The 21897-nt window shown below is 36.8% G+C and overlaps 2 protein-coding genes across 4 annotated transcripts; both read left to right on the top strand.

Annotated features, from left to right (window-relative positions):
- Positions 1–271: 271 nt before the first annotated feature.
- LOC306853165 (mediator of RNA polymerase II transcription subunit 7-like) lies at positions 272–5237 on the top strand. 3 transcript variants are annotated; one of them, XM_079390368.1, is made up of 2 exons: positions 272–749; positions 4257–5237. In XM_079390368.1, exons 1-2 carry the CDS (start codon positions 729–731, stop codon positions 4992–4994), a joined length of 759 nt encoding a protein of 252 aa, XP_079246494.1. In that variant the 5' UTR covers positions 272–728; the 3' UTR covers positions 4995–5237. The 3 variants fall into 3 exon arrangements, with proteins under 3 accessions (XP_079246494.1, XP_079246495.1, XP_079246496.1); XM_079390369.1 differs by lacking the exon at positions 272–749 and adding an exon at positions 3761–3882; XM_079390370.1 differs by lacking the exon at positions 272–749 and adding an exon at positions 3761–3994.
- Positions 5238–8499: 3262 nt separating this feature from the next.
- On the top strand, positions 8500–20673 carry LOC306853631 (LON peptidase N-terminal domain and RING finger protein 1-like). The gene is made up of 12 exons (XM_079391180.1): positions 8500–9325; positions 11723–11841; positions 12605–12727; positions 12898–13059; positions 13700–13829; positions 14553–14628; positions 15054–15168; positions 15297–15418; positions 15641–15799; positions 15987–16149; positions 17347–17496; positions 17596–20673. The coding sequence occupies exons 1-12, from the start codon at positions 9013–9015 to the stop codon at positions 17743–17745; spliced, it is 1782 nt and encodes a 593-aa protein (XP_079247306.1). The 5' UTR covers positions 8500–9012; the 3' UTR covers positions 17746–20673.
- The last annotated feature ends 1224 nt before the right edge of the window (positions 20674–21897 follow it).

Raw genomic sequence — 21897 nt, 5'->3', positions numbered from 1 at the left:
TGGTTTTTATACTGTACAAACTGTATGTGCTATTGCCCTACACCTAAACTTAGCCCTCACAGGAGACTTTCTGCATTTTTACAATTTCAAAAAACTTTGTTTAGTTTATTTTTAAACCCGTTTTACAAATGAGGACGCCCCCAAAGGGAGGTTTTTGGAGATTTTGTCAGGTTTACCTCACTTTTGGGTACAAATTTGTCCCCAAAATATATATGTATTGTGGCGGGAGGAGCCAACGACAGACACAGTGGGCGTGGCGTCAAGCCTCGGAGAGGTTTTTATTAAACAATATCAAAATAAAGTGTCCAAAGGGGGAAAAGTGTCCAAAATAAACAGGGATCTGGTGTCCTCGTTGTGCTGCGGGGCTCGTGAAGGAGGGCAGTGTTCAGGAGGGAAGGGTCCAGGTAAGGGGCGGAGTCCGGCGGCCGCACGCGCTCCCGTCTGGAGGTCCCGGGGCGCGGGTGACGGCGGCTTCTGTGGCGGCTTCGTCCAACTCCTTCATCCCCGGGTGCTCGACGGGATTCCACGGCCCGGCGTCCTTGCCCGACGGCCGTATCGCGGGTGCAGTGTCGGCCGGACTGCGGGTCCGGCCGCTCGCGTCTCTGGCGGCGGCAGGTAGTTCCCTCTACGCTCCCTTTCCTGGACCCACGAGGACACCAGCGTGCATGCACGGGGAAGAGACCGGTCTCTCGAGGAGAGGCGCGCTCGGCGTTTAAACGGCGGCGGTGATGAGGCTCCATTCACGTCAGGTGCGTCGGGAGCCTGGTGAAGGGCGGCGAATACGGGACGGGGTGGTGATGATGGACAGGGGGGAGGCAGCCGACTCGTCACAGTATATATATATACACACACACACACACACATGCTCTTTCTCCTCCTTTGTTAAGAGATTATTTAGAATGTTTATTAAGCGGTTTGCATTTTAATATTAAACGGTGTAGGTAATTTAAATTGTTACTATCTGTGTGAGAGCATCTGTAACTGCCAGCTTAGTTTGGTTTCTGTTCCTGGTTGAAGTTGTGTTTAGTTTTCCCTGTGTCCCTTTTGTTTAATAAAGGAGCTGCATATAGATCCATATGTCTCTCTCTCTAACTGGCACACTGTGTAAACAAATCCAAACGTGAAAAGGAGGATTTACTTGAGCATTTATGCTTACATTTCTTCATGGAGGCAGTGGAAAGAGAAGAAACATTAATATGTTATCCTACAAAAAAATTGAGTTTTATATTCATATATAATATTTTTGAAGAATAGACATAATAGACAAAAACTTGAAACTTGACATTACAGGTAGAGGTTGAAAAATTCTCTAACCACAAACATTAATAAGAAAACCGCATCACTGTGAAATAAACAGTCATTTAAAAAGTAACTTAATTACTGGACACATCTGCTATAGGCTACAACAAAGCATGAAATGAAATGAGAGTTTTTGTGTAGGTTAAAAGAGTATAAAATTATGCGAAGAAAGGATAAAAATTTCCAACATATTTACAGGTAGCTTTAAAAAAAAATCTTATAGATTACCCCTCTTTTTCTGAAAAAAACATACATGATTTTTTTCTTTTGCTTTCTTGACTTTTTGTAGGAGGTGCATGAGCCTGACCAATGTGTGTGCGTATATATCTATATATATTATATATAAATAATAAGCTGAGTTCCAACCAACCTAATCAGCATTATACTATTATATATACTATTACTAGTGTATTCTACTAATATACAATTTTTTTCAGATATTCAAAAATCTTATATACAACACAATAATTAATAAACAAGAAAGTAAAACAATTTTACAAAAATAAATTATACAAAAATAAAGGAGAAAATGCCAGGAAGAATGCAAAGAAACACACACATACACACAATAAGATAAAATAAAAGACCGCACATATAAGATAAAACAAGAATCACTTTAACAGTTACTCACCCATTTAAGAGCTACCTTTGTAACCTGCAGTCCTTGCCTGAAGCAAATGTCCATCATAGGCAAACTGTCAAAAAACAAATGAACAAACAAGAAGTTTAAGTAATGTAAAAAAAATCACCATCACCTTGTACAATATCAATCTTCTCTCATTAACGCCAAGATGTTTTTTTAAATAGGTAAATGTAATATACATACATACATAGGCCTATATTGAGAGTAACGGTACATATAGTACATATACTATAACGGTACGTTATACTTAATCAATATCACTGGAGAATGCCGTTTTTTCTCTCCAAAAATCAGCATGATTACACATGATTTTTACAACAGTTCAATAAGCAAGAAGTTAATTAATAGACATATGTTTTAGACAGCATTTAGCCTGTTTTTGCTCAATTTCGACAACAAAAATGATTCCAAACACAGCCACAGAACTGTTTTGTGTCTCTGAACAACATTCGGTTCAATAGCAATGACTTATTTATTAACAGTGACTTGCTGCCACCTACCGGCGGTTTTAATTTCACATTTAAAGTATCTTTTCATTTTTTAATTAATTTCAAACATCATTTGTCAACATTTTATGTTTAAAATATCAAAACATTATTTATGCATTTGTAACTGCGGGTTAAAGCATTACATGTCCCTCTGAGCTGCATTAAACAGTGTGTAAAGGCATCTAAATGGGAAGTCGTGGCCTAATGGTTAGAGATTCGGACTCGTAATCCAAAGGTTGTGGGTTTGAGTCTCGGGCCGGCAGGGATTGTAAGGTGGGGGGAGTGAATGTCCAGCGCTCTCTCCACCCTCAATACCACGACTGAGGTGCCCTTGAGCAAGGCACCGAACCCCCAACTGCTCCCCGGGCGCCGCAGCATAAATGGCTGCCCACTGCTCCGGGTGTGTGTTCACTACTGTGTATGTGCACGTTGGATGGGTTAAATGCAGAGCACAAATTCCGAGTATGGGTCACCACTTTCAGATGCAACTTCTATGTTGCATTCATCTATCTAAAAAGATTAATTTTGTCAATACTGACTTAATTTGCTTGGTAACAGCTCAAATGTCTTATTGAGTAAAAAAATTACTCAAGAGGTGATGCACACTTTAAAAAAAAAAAAGGCTTTATAAAGGTATAAAACTATATAATAAGCTTATAACGCTTTATAAAATGCTCATAAAAGGTAAAAATCCATTTAAACTTATTGGAAAAGATTACTCTGCTACATGACAATAGGCTACATCAGCTGAAATACTTCAAACCGGAGCTGTTTTTGTTTTATATGCTGCTTAGAAGACACCGCCGAAGATGGGTCCAGTATAGCTCCATCATTGCTCAAGTAAAAAATTAGTTTTGATAAATAAAAACTTTGAAAGAAATTGCCAAAGAAATTCCAGAAAGAAATGCCAGAGAAATTTCTTTGATTTTTAATAAATATTGTGAACCATTACACCCTTAATAAATAATAATAATAATAAAAAAAAAAAAAAAAAAAAAAAATATATATATATAATATTTTGTTCATTTTATTTATTTTGTTCTTTATTTCATTCAAATTTTTTTTTTGTAAGACTGGTCTATTTATGAGATTATTTATGGTCCTCACTGCAGAACACAAGGTCCAGGGGGCGTGGATAGATTCCGATTAAACTCCTCCCACATTACATTTACCTAAACCCCGCCCCCTGGATCTTTGTTCGTTCTGCAGTGAGGGGTTCAAACCACGACGTCATTGAATACGCTTCGCTTAGGACCGCCCTGATCCGTCTTTGACCAATGAAGTACCTCGTTGTTAAGGGACTGTGCACCAATCAAATCCATTCATGTTTAGACCTGAAGAAATCTCAACTCGAGACATGCAAGACAAGAGGGCTTGATCGCGTTGCTTATGTTTACTGAAGATCTGTTTACGTAGTTGACAGTATTTTTGTTCAATAAGCCAGTAGTTTCGGTGAGTATTTTTAGTGATGAGTCCCGCAAAATCAGTCGCTTTGCTAATCTCTGAATCATTATTCGGCGAACCGTAGCATTTAGCTTGTAAACTGTTAGCGGTTATTAAACCAGTAAGTTATTGTTGACAAACTAAGTTATGTTTTCTTTTACTGCATTGCCAAAGTCTTCCGATATGTTTGTTTTACTGTAGTATATTCTTGGACAGCGAATGTGTAAATTTGATCTTTTTTTTTTTTTTTCTTTCAAAGCAAGTTTTGTTTATAACAAATGATTGTTTGTATCCCCAATAAATGCTATTATTAACAAATAATAGCATTATTGAATAATGTTACTGGTTAACTTAATGATTCTTTTCTCGTTTTTCTCGACTAGCGTTTCAAAATGGGGGAGCCACAGCAGGTCAGTGCTCTTCCACCGCCTCCGATGCAGTACATCAAGGAGTACACGGATGAAAATGTGCGAAAAGGACTGGCCCCCAAACCCCCTCCTCCTGTTCGAGACAGTTACATGATGTTTGGCAATCAGTTCCAATGCGATGATCTCATTATTCGACCACTGGAGAGCCAAGGCATCGAGCGCCTTCACCCTATGCAGTTTGACCACAAAAGAGAGCTGAAGAAACTAAATATGTCCATCCTGGTCAACTTTCTGGACCTTCTGGACATCCTCATCAAAAGCCCAGGCAGCATTAAGCGAGAGGAGAAGCTGGAGGACTTGAAACTCCTCTTTGTCCACATACATCACCTTATCAACGAGTACCGTCCCCACCAGGCCAGAGAGACGCTACGGGTCATGATGGAGGTTCAGAAGAGACAGAGGCTGGAGACGGCTGAGCGTTTCCAGAAGCATCTGGAGCGGGTGGTGGAGATGATCCAGGGGTGTCTTGCCTCGCTGCCTGATGATTTGCCACAACCCAGCAGCTCCAGCATGGGAGAGGCTGGTGGCGTGGCGTCAGCTGGAGAATCCAGACTGAAAACTGAGCCTATGGATGTAGATGAGAAGGGTGTTAGCTGCATGGTTGCACAAACGGACAAGAATGCGCCCAGTAAGAAGGACAAAGTGTGGGATAAGGATGCTGCAATGTGCAGTATTATTGATGAGATGACTTGAGCTGTCTAAGGATTTTTTGTTGTCATTCAGGAATTATCAACTCTTTGACTTTGTTACAAAACTTGGAATTGGCTTGGACTACAGACATTTTTACTATTTAACAAAATTGCCAGATTACACAGTCGATGAAGTAGAACTATATGTGTAAAATAATAAAGGCCTACTGGTCTTTTTATGTTCATATCTCTCACTGTATTTTTGTGTTAATTTGTCACATAAATAAAACAGGCACATTGTAAACTATATACAGTTGCATGCGAAAGTTTGGGAACCCCTTGCAGAATTTGTGAAAATGGGAATAATTTTAACAAAATAAGAGAGATCATACAAAATGCATGTTATTTTTATTTAGTACTGTCCTGAGTAAGATATTTTCCATAAAAGATGTTAACATATAGTCCACAAGACAAAAAAAATAGCTGAAATTATTAAAATAACCACATTCAAAAGTTTGGGAACCCTTGGTTCTTAATACTGTGTGTGGTTACCTGGATGATCTACGACTGTTTTTTTGTTTTGTGATGGTTGTTCATGAGTCCCTTGTTTGTTCTGAACAGTTCAACTGAGCACTGTTCTTCAGAAAAATCCTCCAGGTCCTGCAGACTCTTCAGTTTTCCAGCATCTTTTGCATATTTGAACCCTTTCCAGCAGTGACTGTATGATTTTGAGATCTTTTTTAATTGTTGTGTTTGAGTCCCTCAATCATCCTCAGTGTGAAAAGGTGGATCTCAAAATCATACAGTCACTGCTGGAAAGGGTTCAAATATTTACTCAAGTAAAAGTAATAGTCTGAGTAGTTTCTTGAGTAAGAGTAAAAAAGTATCGGATAAAAAAAACTACTCAAGTGGCTAGTTACTAGTTACTTTGGATCATATACTGAATATAGTTTATTTTTATTTAGATATATAGATATTTAGATACAATTTACACACACACACACACACATATATATATATATATACATATACATACACACTGCCGTTCAAAATATTTTTTTAATGTAATTTATTTCAGTGATGCAAATCTTAATTTTTATTAGCCTTTACGCCAGTCTTCAGTGTCACATAATCCTTCAGAAATCATTCAAATATGTTGATTTATTATCAATGCTGTTCTTTTAACCTTCTATTCATAAAAAAAAATCCTTAACAAAATGTCACGTTCCAAAAAAACCTGCAAATCCCTGTTAAAAAAAAACAGCATATGCTGTATGTTTTGAAGCATGGGATGCTGGTTTGAGCTGGTTTAATGGTCCAGTTTAAGACCAGCACATGACCAGCATAAACCAGCATCCCAGCTTCAAAACATACCTAACTAGCATATGCAGTTTTTTTCAACCACACTGATAATAAATCAATATGTTAGAATGATTGCTGAAGGATCATATGACTCTGAAAACTGGAGTAACAGCTGATAAAGATTCAGATTTGCATCACTGAATTAAATTATATTATTAAGTATATTAATTGTTATTAATGAATTATTAATTATGTATTACTTATATATGTATATAACCTCTGACACGGAGAATAGAGAAATCTCCTCACAAGACCGCTACAGAACATCTGAACATAACGAAATAAATGCATATGATGGATCTTCTTCCGTCTGTTCCGCAAAATGTAAACAAATGTGGCCTTTATTTCTGCAAGCGTAAATATTGTGAAAATATCAATATTAATTGTGTCTAAGCAAAGGCATTCCTCCTGGAACTAACGCGGGTTTGGCGGGTGTTCATTTCATACTCTGTGACAGCTTATTTAATGAATAAATTCTGGATTGTATTTAATGTATAAGGTACATTTATAACTAACTGGTAGTGGTATCGTGTAGTCAGTGCAATCGAATCTATTCCTGTGGAACCGACAGCACTGTTCATCTAATAAAGATCTTCATAGCTAGCAAACCATAGCCTTTTCAGGATCCTGACTGTAGATCCAAAGCCACGTCTTCATCGCTCTTGATGTTCTTAAACTTTCTGTTATCTGAGAGAGAACCGCTTCAGGCGACACTGAACGAATCATTCAAACTGATTCACGAACCGATTCACTGGTTTGCCAACAGGTTTGTTCGAGCCTTCGAACAGAATTGACTCAAAAGAATGAATCATTCGCGAACGGGCATCGTTCATTGACCAGAGAAAAGTAGACGGCGCGTTTGGAATAAACTGAAGCATTTTTAACTTTATTATTACGTATTGCAATAAGATAAAGTAACGAGAGGAGCGTCGCCCACAGTAACTAAGTAAAAGTACCGTTTTTTCACTAAAAATGTACTTGAGTAAGAGTAAAAGTACCCATTTTTAAATATACTCTAAAAGTATTAGTTACCCAAAAACTTTACTCAAGTAAATGTAACGAAGTAAATGTATCTCGTTACTACCCACCTATTTTAATAATTTCAGCTATTTTTTTTGTTTTTTGGACTATATGTTAACATCTTTTATGGAAAATATCTTACTCAGGACAGCTCTAAATAAAAATAACATGCATTTTGTATGATCTCTCTTATTTTGTTAAAATTATTCACATTTTCACAAATTCTGCAAGGGGTTCCCAAACTTTCGCATGCAACTGTAAAAAAAGCATGTTTGGATGCATAATACCTCCCCATTTATGTGCGTGTATATAATGAAAAGAAAGATAATTTTTTAAAAATTATTATTGTCACATAATACTGTAATATAACTAACCTCTGCTCACGTGTTTTATGTATATAAGCTTTAACCTTAACGATTTAATCAAACTACTGGTACAGAACCTGTTCCACTGCCTTACAAAAGATAATTACAAAAATATGTTGTGTTATGCGATGTTGTTATGTGATTTAGCCACTCACAGCGTCACGCGTTTATATGATACAGCTTAGTTGGAGAAAACTAAAACTTATAAAACCTTTACTGCACTTACGCAATCTTGTGTAAATGCACTTTAGTCTAATGAGTGACAAACATTTTAACCAAATCATACTTGTATCCTGGGCAAGTCATCACAAAGCCTCTGTATTAGTAGAGTCATTTTAATAAGCTGTTTCCATGTCCTTGGCTAGTAAATTCATGTTTTTTGTTTTTTGCTGGCCAATATACCACTAAACATTTATAACATATATGCGCACATGCAAGATTAAGATTTAATTTAATTTAGTATGAAAGGATTTCCTAAAATAAAGTTAGTTTGTGTAGAAGAATAGTAGAACTATTTATGTAAACAAATTAGGATTCATGTTTAATTATATTAATGTAATGGTTTGTGACTACGACTGTAGTATTGGATGCTTTTTAAATCTCTAAAGCAAAACTTCTTCCTACAAAAGCTGAAATACGCAAGAAAGCAATTCTTTATCAAATCATAATTATTGAACACCCATATATGTCCATGCATTTTGCTTTGAAGGCGTCTGTCATTGAATTAGTGCGAGAGATTCTCTGTTATGAAACGCGGAGTTTGCTGTTTCACAACAGGGTGGAACGCGGAGCGGGAGCCAATGGGAAGCACCACAACGTGTCACGTGTTTTTTATTTATGTAATGTAATGGTGTCAGAAGCGAACCCAGTACAATCTGCGTGCTACACAAGAGAAAAATGTTGGTCTCGCGAGCGTAAAATCAGAAAAACAGATCCATCGGTTGCTTTTTTTATTTTGTCCTTGCACTGCGTTGATGGAGTTCGGAGGAGTCGCGTTGATCGGATTGAAGAGGGGTGAAGCAATTCATCATGCACAACAAGGGAAAACGTTATTCTCACAACAAAGACTGAGATATGATTGACAATGGATGATCATACATATTAAATGTATTGCCATATAAAAAAGTCGGAGAGGGAATCCTAAAGCATGCTCTTGGCACAATTTCGCAGAAACTCATTGGCCTTTGGAAGCTTATAAAAGCAGTGTTCACGAAATGAGCTTTAAAACTACCCGTGTCGTTTAACTTTTTAATCATGTCACCTTTCATGCTAAAAGATCGAGCTGTTTAACTTGACAAAAGCCACCAAGCTGTTCGACTCTGAAGGTGTCACCGGATGAAAGAGTCGAGCATGGATCTGCTGGAGTGTCCGATCTGTCTGTTCCTCATGAGCGAGCCTGTGACTATGAGCTGCGGTCACTCTTTCTGCAGGAGATGCCTGGGAGCTTTCCTGCCCCCGCGATGCCCCACATGCAAAGACCGACTGAAACAGAGAGATGCGAAAAACATCAAAAACAACGTGTTACTCTTCAGCGTCATTGAGAAATGTTGCCCCGAAGAGACTAAGATGAAATGTCACATTCAAGAGAAACTGAAAACGAGCGAGTTTACAGAAGCTCTGCGTATTGCTGATGAAGGGATCGAGATGGGTAAGGATGCATTGCAAACTCCGTTTACCGGGGGAATTAACCTTATGCAACCACACTGGTGTTTTTATACAACGTTTTGTGTCACGTTTCGGTTATGCAAACTGCAAGATGCAGATGCTCCGTGTCTCAAAACTAAGGTTGACAACTGAGAATCAATTCACTCATTTTCTTTCAAAAATGAATGAAATGGCAACAGAGTGATTTTTTTTATCATGTTTAGTTCATGTACAGTGCTCTAACGTGCGTTCGAAACGTCTAGTGCGACTAGTGTTGTTGAACGAATCACTCTTATGAGTCGTTTGTTGTTTTGTGAATCAAAAGATACAGCAAAACCAGCGAACTAATGACTCGAACTAATGACTCGCATGAGTCTTTTGTGTGTGAATCAAAACATACAGCACGAATCAGAGTATCAGAAGAATGATTCTTATAAACCAGTTCATTTGAATAAACCAAAACATAACCGAAGCGGCTACTGAATTTTGACTCACTGAACAGCAAGTTACTTACGAATCATGTCTGGCTCCAAATAAACCAAAACATTGTTATTGTAGCATGTTGTACTTAAGACTCGCGGGACTTAGCGTTAATAATTATTTATTCATATGACAAAGTGTAAATAGACATTATTATTCAACAGATCAGTATTTTCTGCAAAATAATTTATTATGATTTAGTGTATAGTTAGGGTCAGTTATTGCGCTACATTTATATCACCATAAAAAATTAAACACGTATTTTGGTGCATAATAGCATTTTTGTTTCATTAGTGCGCTAGGTGACATGGAAGATTCCTAGTTAGTACAGTCTAGATAGGGTGCTCCCTAGATTTTAAGACAGCTTATATGTCAAATCAAAGCAAACTGTAACCTTGTAATCTTGTTCTTGCTGTACAGGATATTTATAACCCATAATAATAATTGGCACTTGCTTTTTATAGGACATTTATGACAGCACACTTCATTCTGATAAAGTAGGTCAATGAGTTTGTGAACCTCACACTCACTAATGAAAAAGTAATGCATTTAATGTAATGGAAAACCTCCAGAAGTATGACGATTTGAATGATATTTGAACAAGTAACTGAAATATAGTATATGAACCATGTCAGTTCATAAAATGCACCAGAGAAATGACGTAATGAATACACTGAATGCATGTTTTGAAGCCTATAAACACAGGTAGGCAGAGATAATGAAAGCCATATGCAGCAGGAGTTTGAAATCTGTTGTTTCTAGAAATATTTGCCCTAGATTGCAGCATTTTAACACAGCGTGGGTTAGTTGAAGACTGTTAGATATTGTCTTTGTGATCCACCTACTCACACACAAGTGAGCGGAGAGCCGTGGTTGTTGAAAGCAACAGTGATTTCATAATCTCAGGTCTTCTAAAGGGTTAATGAGCAGCACAGAAAGAGGGTTAAAACATGTTGTGAGTGGCTGATGTCTTTAACACAGAGAAGCCTAGGGTAAATAAGGCTATGAAAACACCTCTAGGGCACACATTGGTGAAATAACAAGTCCCCTTAGGTATATAATCTAAACAAAGGAGACATATTGTAAGAAGCACAAATACAGTTGTGGAGAATCGGGTGCAATTAATGTGTTCTGTGGCGGTTTGAGCTAGTGTAGTTTAATAATATTGTAAGGTTCTTCTCTTGTAGATATAGCATTAGTCTTAACAGCAACAGTACCATTTGCCCTTTAGTGAATTACGTATCATTTTACAGCCACTTAATGACTGCAATTATCTGTCTGGTAACATAAACCCTACAAGGGAAACCCAAGATGTCTGTCAACTCTTTGAATCCAATTAGAGGCAGTTTCCGTACACTCAGCATTCTGCCGCACATATACTTTCCCTGTTGTGTAACCAAGGATCCTATGACATAATCTGGTTTTGTATGGGTAACAACCTGTTTATTTCATCTGTCAGAGTGGACATATGTAAGTGACGTAAATACATTTTCCTCCTCTTTATGCAATAATTCATATAAATGTCGGATTTCCACTCATTGTCAGATCCCTTTGTAGTTGTGTTTGATTAATCTTTGATTAATGCACGCTCATCCACCTCTTCCTTTGCTTATTTTATAGCAGTTGAACTTCATCCGTTGCATCTCATTTTTAAGCATCAGGCATTTTCTTTTCCTTCTTTTTGGATTATGCTATTAGACGGCCATGGACTGGCATATAGTCCAGTAATGCCCCCCCCCCCCCCTCCCCCTTCTTTTTTAGCTGCGTTGGTTCCGGAAGTGTTTTTTCCATTACTTTTTCCTATTTTAAAAATGTGTATTTAGGTTGCCCTTTTTGTTTATGCATATTTAAAATGCTCAAAACAGATAAAAGTCTATGTTTGAAATTAGACTGAGGGCCATTTTTTCATATATATCTACAGCCCCTGAAGATGTGAGTCTGAAAGTGTGGCGCGCTGAGGCCTGCATGGGCCTCCGTCGCTTTTCTGATGCCCTCCGTGACCTGGATGACCTGTGCTGTGTGCGACCCAACTGGACTGAGGTGAGGGCTGTCTTTGCTGACTGTGCTGATTATTTGCATATAGGAACAAGACTTTTGTTTAGGAACAGTGTTAACAAAATCAGTATCAATTTCACATTTGCATCTAGGGTTATTGCTTTTATTTCCTGTTATTTATTCTGCATACTCACGGCAGATCTCTAAAATGTCTGTGCGTTCTCATGACATGATATTATGGTTATGAAATATCTGTTGGTCTGGCCAGAGCACATTGTGGGATTTGACATTATTCTCACAGCAGTATACTGGCATACACCTCTGTTCAATTTATATTTATAATGTTTCAGAAAATTAAGTTAAATGGAAATAAATGCTGTTGTTATGAACTTTCTATTTATCAAAGAATTCTGAAAAAAAAAAAGTACCACAAAAATGTTTCTTGAGCTCCAAATCAGCATATTAGAATGATTTCTGAAAGACCATACGTCACTGAAGACTGGAGAAACGGCTGCTGAGAATTCTGCTTTACCATCACAGGAATAAATTATTATTTCAATTGTAATAATATTTACTTTTTTACTGTATATTTGACCAAATAATTACAGCCTTGATGAGCATAAGAGACTCATATTTGACATCTTACTGACCCCAGTTTTTTGAATGGTATATAATGGCACAATAAAACACTGCTGAAAACTTTATGTAAAATAGTAGATTTACATTTCTACCTGAGAATTTTGCTGTTGTTTATTAAATATTTAATAAATTAGTGTTACCTGAGATAATTTGTGTTTGAATTTTGTAGGGTTTCTTTCGTAAAGGGAATGTGCTTCTTGAAATGGGCAAACAGCCTGAAGCCCTCATCCAGTTTTACCGTTGCCTGAAGCAGCATCCTGATTTTGCCCCTGCAAAAAATCAGATTAAGAAGGTGACTTTTTCAGAAATCACGTTTGACGAACAGTTCATATACTGCTAAATACTTTCCTGAAGATACCTTATACTATAGAATCTTTTTGAGTGATTCAGCATCAAGAGAGCATGTTCTGCTTAAAAACATAAATGAATGTTTCAATGATACACTCTCTGACTCGTATGCAGATCCTGGAAGCAGAGGGCATGGCTGTACCAGAAGAAGTTCCACGGATCCTGCATGTTGTGTCTGAATACTTGCAAAATCCCTGTCCTATCACCAGCTCTGTAAGCTCCTCGTGTCCAGATGGTCAGCGTTACAACGCTGAAGGTCAAAGTGATCCTGGGCAGGTGAGGTGTTTATGCACAGCACTAATGCTGTTGTGTAATGACACTTTTGAAATGTAACATTGGTAAAGTGAGCAACAAATATCAGACAGAAAGATATTATTATTATAATGATTTTCTAAATATTTATTACACTGTAAAACCTGGGGTCTGTTTCATAAAACAAGTTGACCAAATAAGGCTTATTTCAGTCTGACTTGTTTTAAACCAAATCAACCTAACCACAGGCTCTTCTCTTCACCACAATGGTAACACTACAAATCTAACATAACAGAAACCTATGTAAATCCTAACATAACACAACATTTAAGTACTAACTTATGTCTCTCTATGTTAATCTTGTGCAAAAACTCACAAAATAACGCTTAATTCCTACATTTATTTTCCTCGTTGTCTGATGCAAAGCATGCTGGGAACTAAAAAACGCAATCATTTTAAGTTCATCTTACTACAATGACATTGAGTTTATAGAACGTATTTCAATCAAGTCCAATGGACTTTCATTATTATTTGAGTGAAATTAACTCATTTCATTTAATTCATTTCACTGTTTGGTTTTACAGCATGGCAATCCGCTCGTATGCTTTTCATCAATTAGGACAAGTTTTTGCTCACTCTCATGCTCTTTCCTGTTCTGTGCTAGAATGCAACTAAAGTGAAGCATGGCACCAGCGGCGAGTGCTGTCTGAGCCTGTGTCAGGCCGTGTCCTTCCTCCCCACGGCTGAGGATGATGAGGAACTGATGATGAAGAGAGAAGAGAAACAGAACCGAGGTGAAGATATCATAATCACTACTACAAAACAAATGTAATGCATTTACATTTGAACATGCAACGTTTAGGAATATTAGAACATTGTTTTAGGATTAAATATAATTCAATAATAATTTCACAGTTTTAAAAATGTATAGCTCCAGTCCAGAAATGCGGAAAGGTTGTAGTTTAGTTACTTTGACTTTTTTTGTAGCATTAAATAAAGAATACATGATAATGTATGTAAGTGTTGGTTTCATTCATTTTTATGATACTGGTTTGGCACTTTATTGCATTCATAGTATAGCATATTAGCATAGCTATATGAACAAAATAGCACAGCCTTGAGCACTTTATTGCTCAAGTATAAAATAAGCTAATAATATGTGGTTAGTATATAATCATATTAAACATGATATTCATTTAGATTTTCTAGATTACTTAGGGTTTTGTAAGTTGTTTGTTTAGTAACAGGTAAACACAATGGCCTATGCATTTAGATTATTATTAAATGGTTAATAATAATTATTATTAATAGGCTGCAGCATCCTCACAACCCTACAATGGATAAGCGGTTTGGAGAATGGATGGATGGATAAATATTATTAATATAAATAGTATTACATTTGAATTCATAATCAAGGCCCAAACTATTTTCTTAATTTTACACCCTCATTAGCATGATTCGACAACAAATCAAAATAACATCTATTCAAGCTTGATTTAGTTTGTTTGATTCTGTAGGTATGTGCAGTGTGGGCAGAGAGTCCTGCCTCAGCGTTCTGACAGTGACTGATTTTGAGTGCCCTCTCTGCATCAGGTCAGTGGAGATTTATATTGCATCCTTCACTGGCATTATTTCCTGCTAATTGACACTTTCATTTCCTTTAGCTTTGCTATAGTATTTAAATGTTAGACTACAGCATGCAATTGCTTATTTCAAGACAATACTTTTGTAATACTTTAAATCCTGTGTAATTCAATATAGGGTAAATAACGCTATTTTACTCTTGTTTTGGGGTTCTCCAAATGTATTGCAAAATATTACGGTTACTATCAGTTGAATTTTCCACCGCTGTAGAGGCCTGGGTCAGCATCTGCAAAATGATCCTCTTGGTGGTGGTTAAAATGTCTAACAGTCTCTCAGCTTACTGTACATCACTTACACAAGTTGTGCATAAACAGAATTATTTGTTAATTTCCTACTTCTTATCTTTGCTCCTGTCATGATGGATTGATTAAAAGGTTATTCTATGAGCCGGTGACAACACCCTGTGGACACACCTTCTGCAAAAACTGCATTGAGAGAAGTCTGGACCATAATCTACGCTGCCCACTTTGTAAACAACCACTGCAGGAGGTACTACTAAAACACAGACTCTTACAATGATTACATGTTTCTAACATTTATAAGCATGTAGAAACATGCCTCAGAATAAATCATGTTGTATAGAAGCTTAAGCCTCACCACATTACTTCCTATTCCAGTATTTTAAGAACAGGAAGTACAACCCCACCGTGCTGCTGCAGGAGATCATGTCCCGCCTCTTCCCCCAGCAGTTGGCAGAAAGAAAACAGGTGCACGAGGCGGAGATGGCAGAGCTCTCAAAGTGAGTGCCCCTCTCAGTGATAACAAAAAACAGCGGTCCTGTCTATACATTACTATCAACTCGCATTCCTATGCTGCTCAACTCCAGTATCTGCAAAATGATGGGACAAAATGAGATGGTTGAAATGTCTAGCAGTGGTTTTAGTAGTCCAGAAGTTGTTTGAAATTGGGAAAAGATATGCAAAAGCAGAATTATTTATTAATTGCCCTCTCGTATCTCTAGTTTGACTAAGGATATCCCGATCTTTGTGTGCACGGTGGCGTGCCCTGGCATCCCATGTCCGCTGCACATCTTTGAGCCTCGTTACCGTCTGATGATGCGGCGATGTATGGAGACAGGCACCAAAAAGTTTGGCATGTGCAGCTACGAGCATGGCAAAGGGTAAACAAATAAAAGATCATGCAGTTAGCGTCTATCATAACACCCTTACAGATTTTAAGAAAAGTTATATAAATATATATATATATATATATACACTTTTGCTTTCAAAAGGTTGGGGTTAGTAGTGTATATATGTGTATATGGAATAAATATGGAAGTGTTTTGATCCCAGAATTCCCTGTCACAGCTTTGCAGATTATGGCTGCATGTTGGACATTTTGGATCTGGAATTACTTCCTGATGGTCGCTCCTATGTGGAAACAGTGGGAGGAAGTCGCTTCCGAGTGCTCAGGAGGGGACAGAGAGATGGCTACCACACAGCTGATATTGAGTACCTGGAGGACCATAAGGTCAGAGGTTACAGACTGCCCTAACTCAAAACTAAGGCCAAGAAAAATGACATTGGAAAAGTCTTTATTGCAGTACGGTGGTATTAATACGCATGAAGTCAGACTGTATGGCAGATATTCAAAATCTAAACCATATAACCAGATTATACAACAATTTGCTGTCTGTAATGTAAATCAAATTGTTCTCATGGGGCTTTATTACAGAGACATCTGAAATTCAAGAATTCTACTTCATCTGTTTAGTAATCATGATGATTTCAGTTAGTTTAGTCAGATCTTAGCTTAAGATTAAACTTAAGATCAGTTGTTTCTGTAAAACAGCCCTTGATGTAAAGGAAATTGCACCTCTCGCATTAAAGGTTATAGTTCCTGTCATAATAGAGATCTGGCACGTGTTTACCTGAGATGTTTCCTCGTGGCACACTTCCATTCTATCATTTACCCTAATGTCTATGTACTTCCTCTAAAAACTCAGTATTGTATTCTCCCACAGTAAACTGTGATAATAGTAAGCTTTTCCTGTCATAATAACTATCAATCACAACTAATTATATTATAGTACAGTGTACTGTATATTATTAACTATAGTTAATTTTATATTTTATAATTTTATTCTATAGTTAAAATTTATAGTTAATATTTCAGTATTTTACATTAAAACATAACATTTTAGTAAAGAAGCTTTAAATACTGTTTGCATAAAGGTGGATCATATTGAGAATTCATTATGACTCCATCAATTAAACGTTTTAAAACATTAATGAAATGTGGCATTCTGTTTTTCTGTTATGTTAAACGCTTTAATCTTCTAGTCATTTTCCCTATGGTTATGTGTATTAACCACCTAAATAAGGTGTCATGATTAAGCATTTAATGTAAAGCATCTATTAAAGATTCATGAGAGAGAGTTATTACTGCCATCACAAGCTTGAGCCTGTGATGGATTGCTTATAATGACAGTAAATACAAACCTTTTGTTAGTACTGCAAATTTAATATCAAGTAAATACTTAATGTTAATTAGAGTTAAGTGCAAGAGTAGGAAGAGGAGCTTGTGATTAACTGCCTGTTAGTCAACAAATTCAAGCTCTTTTCAAACCCATCTACATAATGATTACACAAGCGTTATTTAATCCTGAAGCTGAAGTAAAACTTCTGCTTGTTTGTCCACCTGACATTTGCATGCATTTGTGTTTAGGTCGAAGGTGTCGAGCTTGAATTACTGCAGCGTCTCCATGACAGTGTGTATCAGCAGGCGAGAGAGTGGTACCACCGTCTAAACAGCCGCATTCAGGAGCAGATCAGTCGGCAGTACGGAATCATGCCCGAGAAAGAGGACGATATACAGGTCAGAGCCCACAGAATATTGCTTTATTAGCAAAACTACAGATCGTGCATTTTAATAGTTACTCCCTAACGAGAATGAATGTGTTTTTGTGCATTGCAGGCATCTGCTAATGGGCCGGCCTGGTGCTGGTGGCTTCTGTCAGTGCTGCAGTTAGATCCAGCCTATCAGACCACCGTTCTGTCTCTGACCTCCCTGAAGGACAGACTGGGTCATCTACGTATCGTACTAGAATACTTCTCTCAGAGCTAGGATGGAGACAAATTATGTGCCCATATATCTGATCACATCACATGCATGCACCACGGGAGACATGAATTTTCTTGAACTTTCTTCTGATTTAAACCGAGCAATTTGTTTGCTCTTGCTACAGAATTGAATATTTTTCTGATCATAATCCATACACAAGATTTTTTGTGCTTGGAAAGCTATGATATGGGTTGGTTTAAAAATGAGATGACCTGTTCCAATGGCTGTACAACCATTGAATTAGTCATTGAACTAATTCCTACTTCAGTCGAGCACCAAAGAATCAAGGACTCTTTCTACACAGAACAGCGGTTTATTGGTTCACGCTGTTCGCTTCATTTAAACATTATCAGAGTGGATGCCAAATGCTGCAGCTAGCTTTGTTGACATACATTTGAGATGTTTCCAGTAGTACTGGGCCCTAGCCAGGATTTGTTTTTAAATGCGTAGCTCGCATTTGTGGCCTAGAGGGAAACAGTTGTCCCAAGAGACTGATGACTGAATAGGAGCGCATTGATTATGCATGAATGAAACACTTATGACTACAGCCCCAAAATCTCACAATTCCAGCCACAAGTTTTAGTAGAATCAGAAATAATATTATCCTCCGTAACAGATGAGGAGAACGCACTTCTTTTTCGATGAATGAAAGCTGCTAGCTGTGGTAGTTTCATTTGTAGTATTAAACGTGTTGCAAGCTTGCTGGCATGATAGTAGAGAGGACCGAGGAAGGGATTCCCATTCAAAAGTTTGGGGTCAGTAAGATTTTTTTAAAAAGAAATTAATACTTTTATTTAGCAAAGATGCATTAAATTGATTTAAAGTTGAAAATGAATATTTCAAAAGATTTCTATTTTAAACTGTTCTTTTTAGTTTTCTATTCATCAAAGAATACTGAAAAAAACAAAAACAATCAGCATATTACAATGATTTTTTTAAGGATCATGTAACACCGAAGATTGGAGTAATGAAAACATTCCGCTTTGCCTTTACAGGAATAAATTACATTTGAAAATATATCCAAATATAAAAGTTATTTTAAATTTGAATAATATTTTACTGTATTTTTCATTAAATAAATGCAGCCTTTCAGAAACATAAAAAAAGGAAATCTTACATACCACAAACGTATGAATGGTAGTGTAAAATACTCTTATTGTGGGTGGTGTTGTCAAGGTTTTAGCTATCTGGTTGATCACTGTAGCTCTCCAAACCTCTTTGTGTCAATCATATTGGATTATTTCTGTGTGCTTGTGCCTTGTGATGGGCCTTAATCTGGTTTCAGATATTTGGTTAAGGACTGCGGAGTTATGTTCATAATTTTCCTTTCTTCTGTGCAGTTTTAACATTCCTCGGAATGTGGCACTGAAATGTTACATGTGATGTAACACTTATATGGGCTTGAAACTGATTTTGTTCACACTCTGGTGATTGTGCCATTGCATTTTTTTTTTTTAAATCTCATACATGTCTAGCTCCTAATGTCTGGATGTCCAAGGGTTAACATGCACCCACCTGCACTGTTAATTTATTTTTAGGTTTTTCATATTTGATATATTGTGCACTGCTCTTAAGATTACTGTCATTTTGCCATATTGAAACCAGTTACTAACAGGTGGGTGCTTTTCTTTCAACCATGTTTTGAATGCAGTATACCTAAATGTACTGATTTTAGATTTTGTCTTATTTGAAGAAGTGTAAATTTGGGAACTTTTGCAGGACAGATTGGACACAAAAAGGTTCATCCAAAAACTGAGATTTAAAGAGGCCTCAGTTATGTTCCACTTCACACTTCATCACAGCTTTAAATGATCACACCTCCATGGTCAAAGTCATGCTGAGCCACACAATATCCATGATCGCATGACCGCAATCGAGTGATTCAGAGAGACAAATATTAATGAAAGGGATTCAAATCAGAATAGGTTTGCTTTAGTAATTTAAGACTTTACTGATTGATGCATCTGATGTGTTGTTACATATCTAAGGTGCACTCTTGATGTCTAATACCTTCCATCCTCAGGATACAGGGCTTGAAAAATCACTTACAAATGCTGTTGCTTCATCTGTCTGTAGTTTCTCAGCATTGTGGTGGTAAGCCTGACAATGTCAAATTCTCACCCTTCTGGTTTATTCGTATGTGAAAGTGGCAGATCCTGTGGTGTTGCTTTGGGATAGTAAAAGTGCAATTTAGAGTGACTTTATTCTTCACTAACAGTCTGGTAAAAAAGGAGAAGGATGCTACTATAGCCCTCAAATCAAATGTCTTGTGTAAGTAAAAAGACTTTGATTAAATTTAATCAAATCAGAATCACTAATCAAGATTATATCCTCTTGTTTTGTAAAATTGTTTGAAAAGCAATCATTTCCATTCAATGGCAAATGATGATTGTTCATTTATTTCAAATGATCAGTGGACTCTGATGCAAAGTACTTCTTCTTTCTTTTTTGTCTATTTTTTTTATGTCATATATTGATGTGTTTGGAATTAAGGCAGTCTTCGGGCAGACTATTTTAAAATGAGTTTTCCCTGGTGTAATCTAGGGACCTGTATCAGTAATTTTTTTTGAGAGATTTGTCTTTAACTCTTAATGAATTATGAGATACACATTATACAGTAAATGTAATATAAAAATAAATCATTCAAAATATCATTGCTTTGCACTGGAACTGGCAAAAATCAATCAGACAACAGCAACAACAAAAACATTCTAATCAAGCCGTGTTATCGCTAGTTTGTAGTACCATGCAACCACTAGATGGCGGCATGCAATCACAAAATGATAGGCATGTCTGATGTATTAGCGCTTATCAGCATCTTCCATTTCTTGAAAAGGTAAAGACGCTAGTGTGTTTTTCCCCTCCATGCAGACTGGTCTAAAAGAGTTAATGGAATAGTTCACTCCAAAATTAAAATTCTGTTAAGATATATAAAAATATGTCTGTTTTGACTTTCACTGAATAGACAAAACATGGAGAACGTCTCATTTCGTTCACTAAAATAAATAAATACAATTGATTCATTGATTTTACTAAATATTTTTAAGGTAAGTGATTGCAATCAATTTAATTAAATACATTTAAATAACCTTTTTTTGTTGAAAGTTAGTCAACTAAATTTATTTAAATGTAGCTAAAATAAATAGTTTGCAACCACTTACAAAAAAATTAGTAAATTCAATGAATCGTTTTTTTCAGTGTCCATGTTGGTTAATACATTATTTAGGCTAATGCAAGTAACTAACAATGGGCAATAAGGTTCATTAAATTATGCTTACAGATACAACTTTTGACATCAAAATGTATTACAAATATTGAAAAAAAATAAATAAATAACTTAACTAGTGACACTGACCATGCTCTTTGGACCCTATTGAATGTAGTGGTGTTGGAGATGTCATTAACACAAATTACATCTTGTGCTATTTTAGTTTATGCTTTTTTTCATAATTTGGGAATTAGTTTTGACATTAAATCACTGCTGCAAGTCGAAAAGTGCGATCATATTTCCCCAATACTCGACGAACGTCCAACATTTCTAAATATAATAACATACCATACATGTTTATGCTTTAGTAGGCTACAGTAAAAAATGACATACAGCATTTAATCCACTCATTTTACAGGAATTCGCGCGAAATTTATCCGCGTGCCGAGAAATTTGGCTGATGTGACCACACCAACAGTATGTAAATAACATCGAGGCGATTTTAAGTGTATTTTAAGTGACTATTTTGATAGGGAGCTCTGGATCTGAACACGTCATTGTGATGTAGCTCAATGCTAACACGAAAGCCCTAACAGACAGGCAGGAGACAAGTAACGTTACGGTAAGATAAATTCATCCATCACCCAGATGCAACTATGCCTATGGCTTTTCGAGTAGGTAGACAGACATTTTTTTTGTACTTAAGTCATTACAAAGAACCTGCTGCTGGCGCTATGCTCAAATGTGTGTGCGTTTGCGGGTAACCTGCATAGGACATCCTCGTGCTGATGAAATCTACACGGTGTGTTGAGTAGACAGATGAAGTGGTGTGTCAAAACGGTGGCAATTAATTTGGGATGAAATCAATGTAATTTCCACACTGCCAGTCAGAGATGGAGGGCGTTGAGGAGATGATGCAGGGCAGCGGGGATTACGCCCGTCACCGC

Source organism: Barbus barbus (assembly GCF_936440315.1).
Source record: "Barbus barbus genome assembly, chromosome: 33".
NCBI lineage: Eukaryota > Metazoa > Chordata > Actinopteri > Cypriniformes > Cyprinidae > Barbus > Barbus barbus.
The sequence above is the reverse complement of the archived record's forward strand: the minus strand, read 5'-3'. Positions and strand labels throughout refer to the sequence as shown.